This window comes from Vulpes vulpes, chromosome 2, assembly GCF_048418805.1.
Source record: "Vulpes vulpes isolate BD-2025 chromosome 2, VulVul3, whole genome shotgun sequence".
Lineage (NCBI taxonomy): Eukaryota > Metazoa > Chordata > Mammalia > Carnivora > Canidae > Vulpes > Vulpes vulpes.
Window position 1 is genome coordinate 160,955,944 of NC_132781.1, and position 14,471 is coordinate 160,970,414.

At 57.0% G+C, this 14,471-nt stretch overlaps 1 protein-coding gene across 6 annotated transcripts in view; it reads right to left on the minus strand.

Moving 5' to 3' along the window:
* Positions 1 to 2,870, minus strand: part of CROCC (ciliary rootlet coiled-coil, rootletin) — a 40,501-nt gene extending 37,631 nt beyond the window's left edge. For 4 of the 6 annotated variants that reach the window (XM_072751093.1, XM_072751094.1, XM_072751092.1 and 1 more), the window contains exons 1-3: positions 2,722 to 2,870; positions 2,002 to 2,146; positions 660 to 814 (exon numbers count right to left, since the gene is read on the minus strand). In XM_072751093.1, coding sequence (XP_072607194.1) covers positions 660 to 814; positions 2,002 to 2,146; positions 2,722 to 2,781 — 360 coding nt within the window. In that variant the 5' untranslated portion in view covers positions 2,782 to 2,870. The remainder of the gene's footprint in view (positions 1 to 659; positions 815 to 2,001; positions 2,147 to 2,721) is intronic. The other 2 variants (XM_072751095.1, XM_072751091.1) reach the window with 1 other exon arrangement.
* Between the last annotated feature and the right edge of the window lie 11,601 nt (positions 2,871 to 14,471).

Here is a 14,471-nt window from a genome sequence, read left to right on the forward strand (position 1 = left end):
CACGTGCCTGGAGGCCCAAAGGAGACAGTGCACCAGAAACCACGTGCACTCGGGGCCCAGGCCCTGGGAGCCCCACAAGCCTGCAGCACAGGTCCCGGGGCAGCGTGAATCCTGTCTGGACTCGGAGGCCGGCCTGGCTGCTCCCTCCTTCCTCGGTGAGGCCCCACGCCCATGGAGAGTGGCCACAGGGCTGCCCCGGAAGGTCCCGCGGAATGCTGCCCATGCCTACTCCAGCCTGCCTGCCTCAGTCTCAGCCACCGCTGGCCGGACCCCAAGACCCATGGACGTGGGAGCACAGAGACGTCCAGACACTCGAGGGGCAGCAGGGGCCTCTAGGGGTCCTACTCTCTATGTTCCCACCCCAAGCAGGAGACAGATAGGAATGCAATACTCTGGGACTGGCACTTGATCCTACCACCTCACTGACTCCTCACCAGCCCACGTCACACTAGCATCCCCACAACAGAAAACAGACGTGGAGGGCACAGTGATTTGCTGAAGGCCACGGCCACGCATGTTGGCAGGGCCACAATCGACACCCAGGTCAGCCCAACTCCGGGCCCACCTTCAGCCCAGGGCCCAGGTCCAGCCTGGCTGTCTCCTGCCCTCGCATCAGGGGAGCACCCTGGCCCAGCTCTTGGCCGTCAGGCAGCACCCACCCTCTCGCTGACCGCGTTGTACTTGATGGCCAGCTCATCACGCTCCGCGCGGCTCTGGGCCAGCAGGTCCTCCACGCGGGACAGCTCCTGCTGCAGCAGCTGGTTCTCCTCCTGCAGTGACAGCACAGAGGCCATCTCTGTGGCTGGCAGCGGGGCTGGAGAGGGACAGCAGGCACGAGGTTGGCTTCCCCCCAGGTCCAGGGGGACATCCTCCCCCCACCGGTGCTCTAGACACATCACTAGAGGCAGGAAGAGGGACCGGGCCCCTGAGCGTGGATGTAGCACGGGCCACGCAAACACACAGCAGGACGGGGGTAGGCAAAGAGATGGGCCTGGAGCTAGACTCGGAGTGGACACAACCACAGCTGAAGGGTGGCCCCAGCAGGTCCAGAACGTGCGGGCAGGAGGCTCGGTCCTGGAGGCAGGGACTAGACCTGAGTTCTAGCTCCTTCCTTCTCCAACTATGACTCCCCCCTGGGCCTCAGTTTTGCTGCTCTGTAAATGAGCGGAAGGGCAGCCAGGCCCGACCCGGAGGGCAGGGAGGCCGCACTTAAGGGAAGGGCTTCGTGTCCCTTCTGAAGCCAGAGCTTAAGACAGCACAGGTCACGTTGGGAGAAGGAGGCAGAGGAGGAGGGGGGAGAAGGCCAAAGGGAGAAGTGTCCCCTGTCCTGTGGGCTCCTCTTCCATCCCAGGAGACAGGACACACCCCGCAGGCCTCTAGGCTCTCCCAGCCTGAGGTGAGGGTTCTCTACGTCTCTCCTCGCCTGGGGCTCCTAGGGGCCCCACATCCCTGCGCCTCCCAAGGAGGCTGAGGTTGGACAACTGTGGCCAGGGCGCCAGAAACACCACGAAGGAAAGCTGCAAATACGCCAGCTATGACGGACTGTGCCCTTCCCAGACTCTCAAGCCACATGTGAGGCTGTGGGTGTCCCCCCCCCAAGGAGGAACAGGGGCCCATCAGCCTCTCTGCCCGGGCGGGGAATGGTCAGTACCACCCCTGGACTTCTGCAGCGCCCTGAGCTAAGCTGAGCTGCCCTCCCCCTGTAACCTCGGGTTCAGGCAGCTCCCACCTTCCCTGGGGGAGAATGTGGTGTTTGGGTCTAAGTCTCGGCTGCAGGCTGCTGGACGGGGTGCTCAGCCCCTGTGGAGCGGCACCACACGGGGAATAACTGTGCAAAAGTACCTCTGAGCCTCCATTTCCTCATCTGTAAAATGGGTCCCTCCACCATAGGGTTGTGCCTGCTTCACGGTGAGTCACTACTGTCACTGACCATGGAAAAGGGGGATGTGAGGAGGGGTGAGGTGCAGGCAGGGTCTGTGGAAGGTGAAAGAAGAGTAGCACCTTGGCTGTCAGGCTGGGAGAGGTTGCGGGTGACAATCTCCCTGATGCGGGCGGGCAGGCCGGCGGTCCTGGGGGCGTCCTGGGCTGGGTCCTGCGCGCTCAGGCCCTCCTCCTGGCCAGCTCTCAGGACGCTGCTCTCCAGTGTCTGGTAGGGCGGTGATGGGGAGAGAGAGCCTCTGAAGGGGACCTGGGACCCTGGGCTCCCTGGCCCGGGTAGGTGAGGAACAAAGTCCTGCCGCCCAAGATGTGGGTGCCCAGGAGACCCTCAGGAAATCCCCCAATGGAGGGAAGCCTGGGAGTTAGTATGGCAAAGAGCCCCACGGGAAGACACTCTGTGTGCCCCCTGCCCGGGGAAGGAGGCCCCACCGAGGACCAGAGAAGTGAACCCAACGGCATGGCCTGCTCACAAACCCCATCCGGGCAGCTCCCACCCCACGTGGTGAGGATTCCACTGTGCTAGCAGAGGTCACCTCAACCCTTAAACCTGGGAGCAGGGATCCCCTTTTCCCACGGGGCACTAGGATAAGGGAACCGTAGCAGTTGAGCCCTGAGCATCCGCTCTACCCCTCATCTGGCTGGGAGCTGTAAGCGGGGACCCTGTGCACCCCACCACCCACCTCTCCCACCCCATGACCCCGAGATTCACCTACTACTCATCCATTCCTGCTAGACCCACACTCCCCTGCCCTGGACAGGGTGGGCCCAGGCCTCAGGACCCACCTGGATAACAGTCTCCAGTGTCGGCTGGGCCTCCGACGATTCCTCCAGCCCCAAGCTCATGGGGGGAGGCTGGGGGCACCCCCCTCCAGGGCCCCAGAGATCGGCTCAGCTCGCCCACCCCACAGCCAGCCAGACCGCTGTGCTGAGCACTGTGCAGATTAGGCTTAAATCCGGCGGGGGCCCCATGTGACCACGGGGTGGGCCGGGCTGAGGGACCGGGAGGGGCCGGGTTGAGGGACGGGGAGGGGCCGGGAGGGCAGAGGAGGGGAGGGCAGAGAGGGGAGGAGAGGAGGAGGGAGGAATGGAGGAGGGGAGGGGAGGGGGAGGTGGGATGGAGGGGGAAGGAGGGGGATGGGAGGAGTGGGGAGAAAGGGAGAGGATAGAGAGAGGGAGCAAGAGGGCCCTGAGACCGGGACCCTCCACAACACCCCCAAACTGTCCTCCCTCCCCAGCTGCTGGGTCCTAGAGCCGCCAGGCCCAGGGGGTGGGGTCAGCCAGTCTCTGACCTCCTTTGCTGACCCAGGCGGGGGTCACGTGGTTTGCTAAGACTGTTCACGGGGTGCTGGGATGACGCTTTCCCACATCAGGGTCAGGGCAACCACCGAAGGTGTGGAATGGCCCACCCCAAGCGATCTGGACCCCCTCATCCCCTCGCCCCCACTTCCAGCCCCGCACAGGCCACAGGCCGTGTGCTTCTGAAGAAGCAGCTCTGCCCCTCTGGGTCTCCTTGTCCGCTTGTAAGATGCGGATAATACTGGCGCCCACTCACGGAGTAGTCTGGGGGATCAACCCAAAAACCGTGTGGGCACAACGGTCGTGTGAAATACCGATTTCACTCATTTGAGAATCCAAAATGGACAGTCCCTGTACCCCAGGGCCAGAGGCCCACCCCCCACCTCCCACTGTTCCCGCCCCGCCCCTGGGAGGCTCCCGGAGCAGTGAGGCCCCAAATTCTGGACTGAGCCGCACATCTGCGGTCACAGGGGAGCCCAGCTCTCCTGCTCCTTGGCAGTACGACCTCGGACAAGGTACCTCTCTGAGCCTCGGTACCCTCGTCTCTAAAATGGGATTGAGAGCAACTACGACACAGCGTCTCTGAGGATCCAGTGAGCTGAAAGGTAGAGGGGGTTGGAACCCAGCGGGCTTGGGGTGAGCAATGAGGAGCCGGCGGCTGCTGTTCTGTTTTCATTAGTGTCCCTCCTGCTTCCGGGGGGCCCCTCGGAGCGCCGGGTCCCATAGGGGGCATATTGGCTTATCTCATTAGATCCCCACCTCAACTCATTCCAGATGAGAAAACCAAGGCTTAGAGAGGTTAGAGCTCTCCCCTATTCAAAGTGACGCGCCGCAGGGGAGTGGTAAGCCCAAAGCTCATTTCTTTTGGGCCAGGCAGCCCCCCAGTAAGTTCTTCCAGGCGGGGCCAGGTATTTTCCCTTTAAGGTTGTACCACATGGGGATCCCTGGGTGGCTCAGTGGTTGGACTCCTGCCTTCGGCCCAGGGCGTGATCCTGGAGGCCCAGGATCGAGTTCCCCATCAGGCTTTCTGCATGGAGCCTGCTTCTCCCTCTGCCTGTGTCTCTGCCTCTCTCTCTCTCTCTCTGTGTCTTTAAAAAAATAAAAATACAAAAATATAAAAATAAAAAGACTACCACGTATCTAAGTCACACCGAGGAATGCAGCAGGTGCTGCACAAATGCACCTCAGTCAAGCTGGACCCCTCACACTTAACTAGGAAATCTGTTCTGCAGATGGAAAACCAGGAAACAGGGCACTCCAGGTCAAAAAGGTAAGTGCCATCAAGATGCCATGGCAACCAAGGCCAAATCTAGGCAAAAGTGAACTCAGCCAGGGGCAGAGAGCTGTCAGTACAAAACTCTGGGACTCTCATTTTCCCACCTCCAGATACCCTCCAGAAGTCCCCTCTACAGACTGCGTACCCATAACCAGAGCAGAGGGTAGGTCACAAGCACCCCTCAGCCAGGGTCTGCACCCCCGCTTGCCCAGCTTGGCACAGAGGTGGCCCCACATGTGCTTGGTGAACTAAATTATTCTGTGTCTTCCCCCAGCAGTGCCCTAAGGGATCAGGGGAAGGGAACAGGATGCCAGAACCCTTGGCTCTGCCCACAGTTCTCCCCCTCGGGTCTGACCATGTTCTCTAGATCCCAAGAAATCACATCTAAACTCTGTGTGTCCATGCAGTTCTCCAACATCTGCAGCCAAATCTCAAAATAATGGAATTCTTCAGAGGAAAAGTCTGGATGTGAGAGCTTCAGCATCAGACTCCAATCTTGGCTAAGCCTCCCCACCAGCTGTGTGACCTGGGCCACTGACTTCGCCCCTCTGAGCCTCAGTTTCCCTGTCTGTAAAATGGGATGATAATGATTGTTTCTATCATGAAGATCCAGTAAGGCGATCCATGCTTAGCTGTGTGCTTGGATGTGGTGTGGCACAAATTGCTTGTGTACGGGGATCCCTGGGTGGCTCAGCGGTTTTGCACCTGCCTTCAGCCCAGGGCGTGATCCTGGAGTCCCGGGATTGAGTCCCACATCGGGCTCCCTGCATGGAGCCTGCTTCTCCCTCTGCCTGTGTCTCTGCCTCTCTATGTGTGTCTCTCATGAATAAATAAAATCTTAAAAAAAAAAGAAAAAAGAAACTGCTATGTGTTCACCAAAACGTATTTCCGATTCTTCTTAGGAACTGGGACTCCCTTGCAGTCAGAGATGGCCATGTGACCACGTTCCGGCCAGTAGAATTAAGACAGAAAGAACGTGTGCCACTTCAGACCTGGCCCATAGAAGCCTCCCATGAGGAACTGTTGACCTCCTTCCCTGTCCTCCAGCTGGAAGGAAAGAACGCTGAAGTCCTAGGGGATGCGAGAGCCACAAGGTGGAGGGGTCTGGGTCCGTGGGTCGCCATGTAGAAAGCCACCTGTCAAACACCCAACAGGACTTGCCATGAATGAGAAATAAACTTCTGTTAGGCCTCTGAGATTTCAGGGTTTCACGGTCACATCAGCTAGTACTACCCTAATGATTACGCACTGTTAAATAAGGCCTAAGTGTTGGCTCCTACTAGCGCTATTATTACTATCGACAGTGTTACCGGCTCTTCGCAGTACCCCTGGCACACAGGGGCACACTTCAGCCATTGTTTGGAGAATAAGTACAGAGGAGACACTCTGCACTCGTTCTCTCCCACTCTTTGCACTTGTTCTCTGGCCCACCCTCCCAGCCTGCTTGGCCTTGCCCACCGTCCATGCCTGCTGTTTGCCAGATTTAGCGCCAGGAACCAGCCAAAAGCCCCTCAGAGATGACTCATGAGTTTCAAACACATCTGTGTCCTTGCCCACTTATGCCTTTTTTTTTTTTCTAAGATTTTTAATTTATTTATTCATGAGACACACACACACACAGAGAGAGGCAGAGGGAGAAGCAGGCTCCCTGTAGGGAGCCCGATGCGGGACTTGATCCCACGTCTCTAGGATCACACCCTGCGCTGAAGACGGCGCTAAACCGCGGAGCCACCCGGGCTGCCCACACTTATGCCCTTCTTTATTCTCTACTGCTGACTAGGAATTATAACAAAAACATTGAACCGACCACAAGCCTGGCCCTCTGCCCATCACTCTGCATCTGTACCTCATCTCTTTTAACCTTCTTGACAGCCCTGTAATGGCAGCACTGTTCTACCCACTTTACAGATGATGACACTAAGGCTCCGTGAAGTTAAATAACTTGCTCAAAGCTCCCCAGCCTGAAGAGCTGAAGCCACATGTGAGACCCAGACATGCCTGGTTCCAAAGTTTTGAGCAATCATAGCAACAGCTGCCATTACATAGCATGTACTGTGTGCACCACCCTCGCATGCGTATTATATAAGCCACTGCTATCTTTTGCTTGCACTGCTGAGATGGTCCCTCAGTTCTAGTCTATTCTCACACAATGGAGATCACCTCCCGCTTCTGCTCAGTGTCCCCCCCCCACACACACACATACACACTATCTCCTGTCACAATCAAAATAAAATAACAAAATTCAGGCACATGAGTTTTGCCCCCCTGGACCCCGGTCAACTTCTCCCACCTCATCATCCCCTTCTCTATCCCCCCGTGCTCATGCCACTCCAGCCACGCTGGCCTTGATTCTCATCAAAACACATCAGGCATGCTCCCAGCCCAGGACCTTTGCACTTGCTTTCTCTGCCTGCAGTGCTGTTCCCTCTTTTGCATGGCTGCTTCCTGCCTGTCAACCAGATCTTGACTCAAAAAAATATCACCTACTGAGAGAGCGAACCCTGGCCCCCAGCTAAAGTGGTCCCTGACCGTAGGCACACGGTTTTCTCTAACATGTAGGTTGTCTATCTCCTCCAAGGACAGGGACCAAGTTGGCCTTGTTCAATGCTGTCTGCACAGCCAAAGCTCCACGAACTGCTGTAGAATGAGTGAATGAAGGAATGAATGAATGAATGCAAAGAGACAAGTAAGAATATAGGGAGCTAAATGAAACAAATTGAAAAGAAAAAAGGAACAATTCCCCTGAGCTTTGGGTCGGGTCACATCGGGCAAGTCCTGGCCTTAGATGACGTCACCCACAGACCGGAATCCCAGGACCCCCAGGGAACATATGGCAGCACCTGCTGCATCCCAGGAGCTGGGGGAGGGGGGACCTGACATTATCAGGGGACCCCTGAGTGGGAAGGGTGCCTGGTGTCCAGGCGGGCCCTCACCCCCAGGGCTGGGGCAGAGCCTGGGGAGAGGAGGAGCCAAGTCAGGCAAAGCCTCCAGATCCATAGGCTGCTTCTGCTTCGGGTCTTTTCTGAGCCCAGCTGCTGCCTAAGGAGACCAGGCTGGCTTCAGCCCCCACACGGCTTGTTTATTTATTAAGCACCTGCTGAGAGCCCAGCTTGGGGAAAGAGTTAATCTCGATGAACGGGGCACAAGGTACCACATGGACCCCCCCCAGCCCCCCAGGCAAGGCCCAGGCCCAGGGGGCGCTGGGGAGACGGGCCACCGCGGGGGCAGACCTCGGCCCAGGGCACAGTCCTGGGGGTCTGCAGGGAAATCACGACGGGGCCCAGCCCAGCCCAGCCCAGCCCAGCAGCAGGCCCCAGGACGAGCAGCCCCAGGGGGCCCGGATCCCGCACCCGCTGCGCCCCTGCGGCAACTCAGCAGCACCCGGCGGGCGAGGGCGGCGGGGACCGGGGCGGGGGCGGGCGGGGGCGCAGGAAGCCGCAGCGCGGAGCTGCCGTTAGTGGGGACGGCGGGGAAGGGCCTCCCGCCGCGGGCTCGGGCCGCCCAGCCCCGCAGGCCCCCGCCGCGCCGGCCCCCGCCCGCGAGCGTCGGGAGCAGCGTCGGGGCAGCGTCGGGGGCAGGGGTGGGGGCAGGGGTGGGGGTGCAGGCAGGACGCCCGCCGAGCGGGGGTGCGGGGCTGCGGGGGCGCGGCGAGGGCGCGGGGTGCCCCGGGGCGCGGGGACTGCCGCTCCGGCCCGCCCCCTGGCGCGCGCCCGCCTTCCCGCCCGCGCGCGCCGCCGCCTCGCCCCGCGGCCTCCGCCCGCCCAGCGCGCGCCCGCGGCCTCCTACCTTCGCGCGCCGCCGCCGCCGCCGCCAGGGCCGCCGCACGGGCCGGGCGGGGCGGGGCGTGCTCGGGGCGGGGCCACGAGGGGGGCGGGGCGTGCTCGGGGCGGGGCCACGAGGGGGCGGGGCGTGCTCGGGGCGGGACCACGAGGGGCGGAGCATCCTGGGGGCGTGGTTACCCGCGAGCGTGCTCGGGGCGGGGCTACCAGGGGGCGGGGCCGCCGGGGGCGGGGCGTGCCCGGGAGGCCGCTTCGGGGGCGGGGCCTGCGTTCCCGCGTAGCCCCGGGCGAAGGGCGCGGGACCCGGGGGCGGCCCCCAGCTGTCGCGCGCTGGCGAGGGGCGGGTCCCCGGGGAGGCTTTTTCCAACACGCCCCCTTCTGCCGCTCCGGACGGCCCAGCAAACCGGGGCCATCCGCTCCTCGAGCATAAGGGGCAATTGAAGATTAAGCAAGTCCCAAGGTCGCCAAGCTGCAAGGAGGCGGAGTAGAATGGAGCCCACGCCCAGCTGCAGTCCCGGGCTCTCGTCCGTGCTCCCTGACCCCGCCGGCCGGAGGGTCGTTCCCCGCCCGCACCTCCGGAGCCCACGCGCTGAGGCTTCGGTGACTGCGGCCTGGAGAACGTCTTCCCGATTGCCCTGCAACCTGCCGGAGCCCTCTGGCCTCAGTTTGTTCATCTGTGAAGCGCCCGAACCCCATCGGCTGCCCATGCCCCACTCTCTCGCAAACTCATGTGCCTTCTTCCCCAAATGGGATAAGGATTAGATCCTAGAGGAAGCCAGGCCTTTTCTTTTCTTTTAAAGTAATCCCTGCACCCAACGAGGGGCTCGAACTCACAACCCGGAGGTGGGGTCAAGAGTCTCAAGCTCCGCGGGCTGAGCCAGCCAGGCGCTCGGAGAAACCAGGCTTTCCGAAGCAAATAGTGATCCGTCGTTCGTGTTGTATCAGTAAATTAGATTGTACCCACCCACGGGGCCTCAATCTCCCTGTTCTCCAAAGCATTGAATCAAATCATCCATTTTCAAAGGGGGAGGCAGGTCTGAATCTCTAGAGCAGAAAGAGGGGTGTGCTTGGTCTGAAAACACATGTTTACTTTTATGTTTTTTTTAAAAAGATTGAATTATTTGACACAGAGAGAGCGCACACAAACAGGGGGAGAGGCGGAGGCAGGAGAAGCCGACTCCAGCTCTATCCCAGGGCCCCCGGATCATGACCTGAGCCCAAAGCACACGCTCAACCACGGAGCCACCCAGCGGCCCTAATTTTATGAGTTTATATTTGGAAAACAGTCAATAGATGGGTAGAAAGGGGAGTGGGAGTTTCCTCTTTCTCAAAGGAGAGCCTGGGTTTTACATTCAAGTCCTGACACCCTGGGGTGGCGCAGGCAAGGCTGTAGCCTGGGCCAGGGCTCAGAGTATTGGTCAAGAAAGGTTTGGGTCAGTCCCTGGGGTTTGGGGACAGAAAGGCAGGGCTGTGAGGTAGGGAGGAGAAGGCACAACTTCCCAAGGGAGGGCTGTCTGACATTGGCCAGTAACCACACCTGGCCCCCAGGTATCCCCACATGGCCCAGGTCTGTGTCACCCTTCCCGGGGTCCCCAGACTTGCTGGGTCCCCAGCCAGGCCCTGACAGGCTCATGGCCTCAGCAGTCCACAGCTGACCCTGCAGGTCCCTACAGAGCACTCACTCCAGAAAGCTCCTCCCAACACCAGAGTTGGGGTTCAGCCCCCATCCCTGTCCCTCCCTCCAGCAGACCTGCCTGTGGCCTCCACCACGTATCCCTTTACCAGTTCCTGCATCCCAAGGCAGCCCACACTGGCTGTGCACCACACTGTCCTGGCTGCTTCCTCTTACGTTTTCTCATTCTATCCTCAGCCCCTTTTAAACACTCTGTGAAACAGGATCTAGGCTGCGAAGCAGGTTCTAGAATTATTTCTATTTTACAGATGAGGAAACTGAGACTCAGAGAGGTAGTCACTTGCCCAAGGATACATGGCAGGGAGTTCAGTGACTTTCAATCCCTCCTTTCCTCTACACCATGGTACCTCATGTGAGACTTTGGGAGGGACAGCAAACCCAGTGACTCTCTCCTGACCCTCTTACCCCAGAGCCCACATGACCCTTCCGGGGAGGGGGGTCCCCAGGCCTCCTCAGGAGGCCTCGGGCTCCCCTCTGTGAAGAGGCTGGGTGCCCTGCTGTGCTGAATCTGTGGCTCTGCTCAGCTCAGCCTGGCCAGTGGTCATTTGAATCCCAGAACTGCTGCCCACTGGTCACCCTGCCCCATAACCAGATGGTGCTCAGCCAGGAGACCCTAGGACCAGCCACCAGAAGGGAGTTGTGCCAGGGGCTCACCTGCTCCCTGCAGAGGGTTCTAAATCTGCAGCTCAGGTCACAGGAAAACAAGTGACTGGAATTACCACCCCAGGGTTGCTAGGGCCAAATGCCTGCCAAATCCAGGTGCTAGGCTGGGTTGGACTCTGGCCACCATCCACAAAACCATTACCAGGAGGCTTAGAGAATGGGCGTTCTGATTAGCCGGGTTCACTGGATATCTTAAGGTAACATGCAAAGTCTTTATTTTATTTATTATTTATTATTTTTTTGCAAAGTCTTTCTGTAATGTCCGCTTGAATAGCAAAAAAATTAGAAAGGGTTATTCATTTAATGAAAAACCATGAGGTCATTCCAAATGTTATACAACATTAAATGCCTGGAGAAATAGTTAGAAGTTATTAAGTGAAACGGTCCAGAACATTGGACAGAATATAAGCCCATATTCTTTAAGTAAAATTTATTTACTGTTTATATGTAACAAGATGAAGACACTAAAATGCTCACTCTGTTCTGTATCTTTGGGTATGGATATGACAGATGAGACACAGAGAGAGAGGCAGAAACACAGGCAGAGGGAGAAGCAGGCTCCCTGTGGGGAGCCCGATGTGGGACTCGATCCCAGGACCCCAGGATCACCCCAAGCTGAGCCACTCAGGTGTCCGGAGAGATGACCTTTTAAATGTAGATTTTTTTTTTTAAGATTTATTTATTCATTCAGGGAGAGCGAGAGAGGCAGAGACACAGGCAGAGGGAGAAGCAGGCTCCATGCAGGGAGCCCGACGTGGGACTCGATCCCTGGTCTCCGGGATCAGGCTCTGGGCTGCAGGCGGCGCTAAACCGCTGCGCCACCAGGGCTACCCTAGATTTTCTTTCTTTGACAAGATAGTACATTGGGGCGCCTGGGTGGCTCAGTGGTTGAGCATCTGCCTTTGGCTCAGATTCCGGGGTCCTGGGACCTGTGGGGTGCTATTTCCTGTATATCTTTCTAGAGATACTTTATGCACATAAAATATCTTTCCCTTCCCATTTACCTAAAAAAGCATATTCTATCTACACCTTATTTTGTACCTGGCTGCCTGCCCTAGATAAAGCGCAATGATAGCTCCTTACCGCTATAGAAACAGCTTTTCCATTCTGTTTTTCCCAAAAAATCTAGTATTCTGCTATATGGACGTATCTAAATTCATAAAACCCATCCCTTTCTGATGGATCGTGTAGTGGGTAGACTGTGGTGAGTTGAATTGTGTCCCCCCAAAAGATATGTTCAAGTCCCAACCCCCAATACCTGCGAATGTGAACTTATTTGGAAATAGGGCCTTTGAAGATGTAATTAAGGATTTTGAGATAAAATTGTCCTGGGTTGAAGGTCCACCTAAGTCCAGGGGTGGGCCCTAATTCAGTGTAGGGTGTCCTTATAAGGGGAGGGAACACACACAGACACAAGCCCACGTGAAGACAGAGGCAGAGATGAGGTCATGTTCCTACAAATCAAGCAGTGCTTGGGATGATCGTGAATACTTTGTGGTTTTGTTTTCGTACCTGCATTACATTTGTAATCCAGAAGATTGATTACGATCTCTAAGTATCTGTCTACTTTCAAGCTGCAGTAGGGGAAAACTGGCCTTTCCCCAACTCCAGTCCATTCCATCCACAGGGCATGGCATCCGTCACTCTGCTCAGAGAAATCAACAGCTATTGGGAGCCTACTAGAGAGCCTACTATGTGCCGTGATGCCGGCAGTGGCTTCTAATCTCCTAGGAGGCAAAGCCTCCCCCCTGACCTGTCACTCGATACCTGCCGTACTGCAGCTTCCTTGATCTACTAGGAGAACGGGAACTTCCATGGATTAATCAGGTCCTCGGTGCCAGTCCTGGAGGCAGCGCTGATTGAGCAGATCGACCTGATTAAAAGCATGGATGTGGGAGCCAGATGCCTGAGTTCCAGTCCCAGCTCTGCCACTTAGCAGCCATGTGACTCTGGGCAAACTAACCTAATCTCACTGCTTTGGTCTCATGATTCGTAAAACGGATGAGCACCTACCTTGCGGGGCTGCCGTGCTGGTGAATGGAGCTTGATGCCAAGCGCATGGAACAGCGCCCAGCGCAGAGTAAGCATCACTGAGCGACAGCTGCCATCAACATGAAGGGGAAGGAAGGGACAAAGAGAGCATGTGAAGTGACCCCAGACACACACCAAAACCACACATCTGTCCAGATGCTTTTCTCCGAGACTCCGACTTCAAACACACTTTGCTCACCTCTTGCCTTAGTCATCTATGACTGTGTAACAGGATTACCACAGACCTGCAGCTGAAGACATTCCCTGGCTGTTGCTGAGTTGGGAGTCTGGGCCTCTGCACAGCTGCAGTCAAGGCTTGGCCAGGGCTGCGGCTCATCTGAACGACCGACCAGCTTCCAAGCTCACGTGGTTTGGGCAGTGCTCCCTTCCTGGCTGACTGCCGGGACTAGGAGCTTTGGTCCCCCGTTGACCATCAGCCTGCAGCTGCCCTCCATTCCCTGGCTCTTTGACCCTCCGACCAGGGCAGCACACACACGGCAGCTTGCTTCGCTAAAGCCAGTGAGAGGATCTCAGAGGGACAGAAGTGATGTTCTGTAACATAATCACGGAAGCAACATCGTCGTGTCACCTTTGCCTTACTGCGTTGCTTAGAAGTCACCGGTCTAACCGACATTGGAAGGAGATGGCAGATGTGCACACCCAGTGGTGGCAGTTGTGGGAGGCCACCTTCATCTTCGACTCCCCGTTCTATAGAGCTCAGGCCGAGCCTCACACTTTCCCAACTGCACCCCAGCAATTTGGAAGCTCCATCAGGTGTCTAATTGAGAAGCCTGATTTGGTATTGGGGATTTTCTGGGGGACCCTGATCCCATAGCAGGTTTTTTTTCAGCCAGGATTTCCAGTTGGTGATGATAAGGATCAAACTGTGTCTTACCCCACTCCCACCCCTCACAGATCTGCCAAGGTGTTTTTCAGGTTAGATCCTTGATGGCTGCCTCACCATCCCCATTATGAGTAATGGTTCCAGGTAAGTTACCTGATTCTAGAGGTAATTAAGGCCAAACTATGGGATGGGCACCTGCTAGCACATCTATGCCCCCTGTGAGTGACACTTGGGTTAAGGAAGGAGCCCGTGGTCACAAACCTAACCAGGAGAGAGCCTAGATCCAAAGCCCAGGTCCATCTCCAGAACCCAAGAGCCCACCTCCAAGGGGAGGTACGTCTACTCAAGGGTTCCTTCAAGGTAAGTTTCCTCCGTTCTAGCCTGCAAGCATTTAGGAAAAAAGATGGGAGGTAATGGGCAACAGACAAAAAGTTTAATACTCCTGAGACCTCTTTGATGCAAATTCCTTACTCTTATTCAAAGGGCAGAGAATTCTCCATTCTAATTTTCTACGTTCCCCCCCTTATACGGTTTATTAGCAGAGTGGCCATTTCCATAACTAACAACCACAGCTTTCTTACCAAAGCCTCGGGCACAGAAGAGCTGTGGCCTTTGGTTTTCGCTTTCTGCGTGCCTGTACACCCTTACTATTTAGGGGAATGCTTCCACAGTGAGGTCTTGTGGGGAGGCGTAGGGGCCCTCTCCCACATTACAAGCCAGAATGTCCCAGAATGACAAAAAGACTGTGCTCTTCTAGATGCACAGCAGAGAAGTTACTGGTTGCCTTAGGGCAGTAAGACCCGATTCTCTTATTTTGGCTAATCTGACACCCTGGCACCAGACTTTAAATCTGGACACACGATCAGTGTAAGACGTGGCTGAGTGTCTAGCCGTGGCACCCTGGATGGTTTAGTGCCCATGCTGCCAAAAACATGTTCATCTTTGACATAC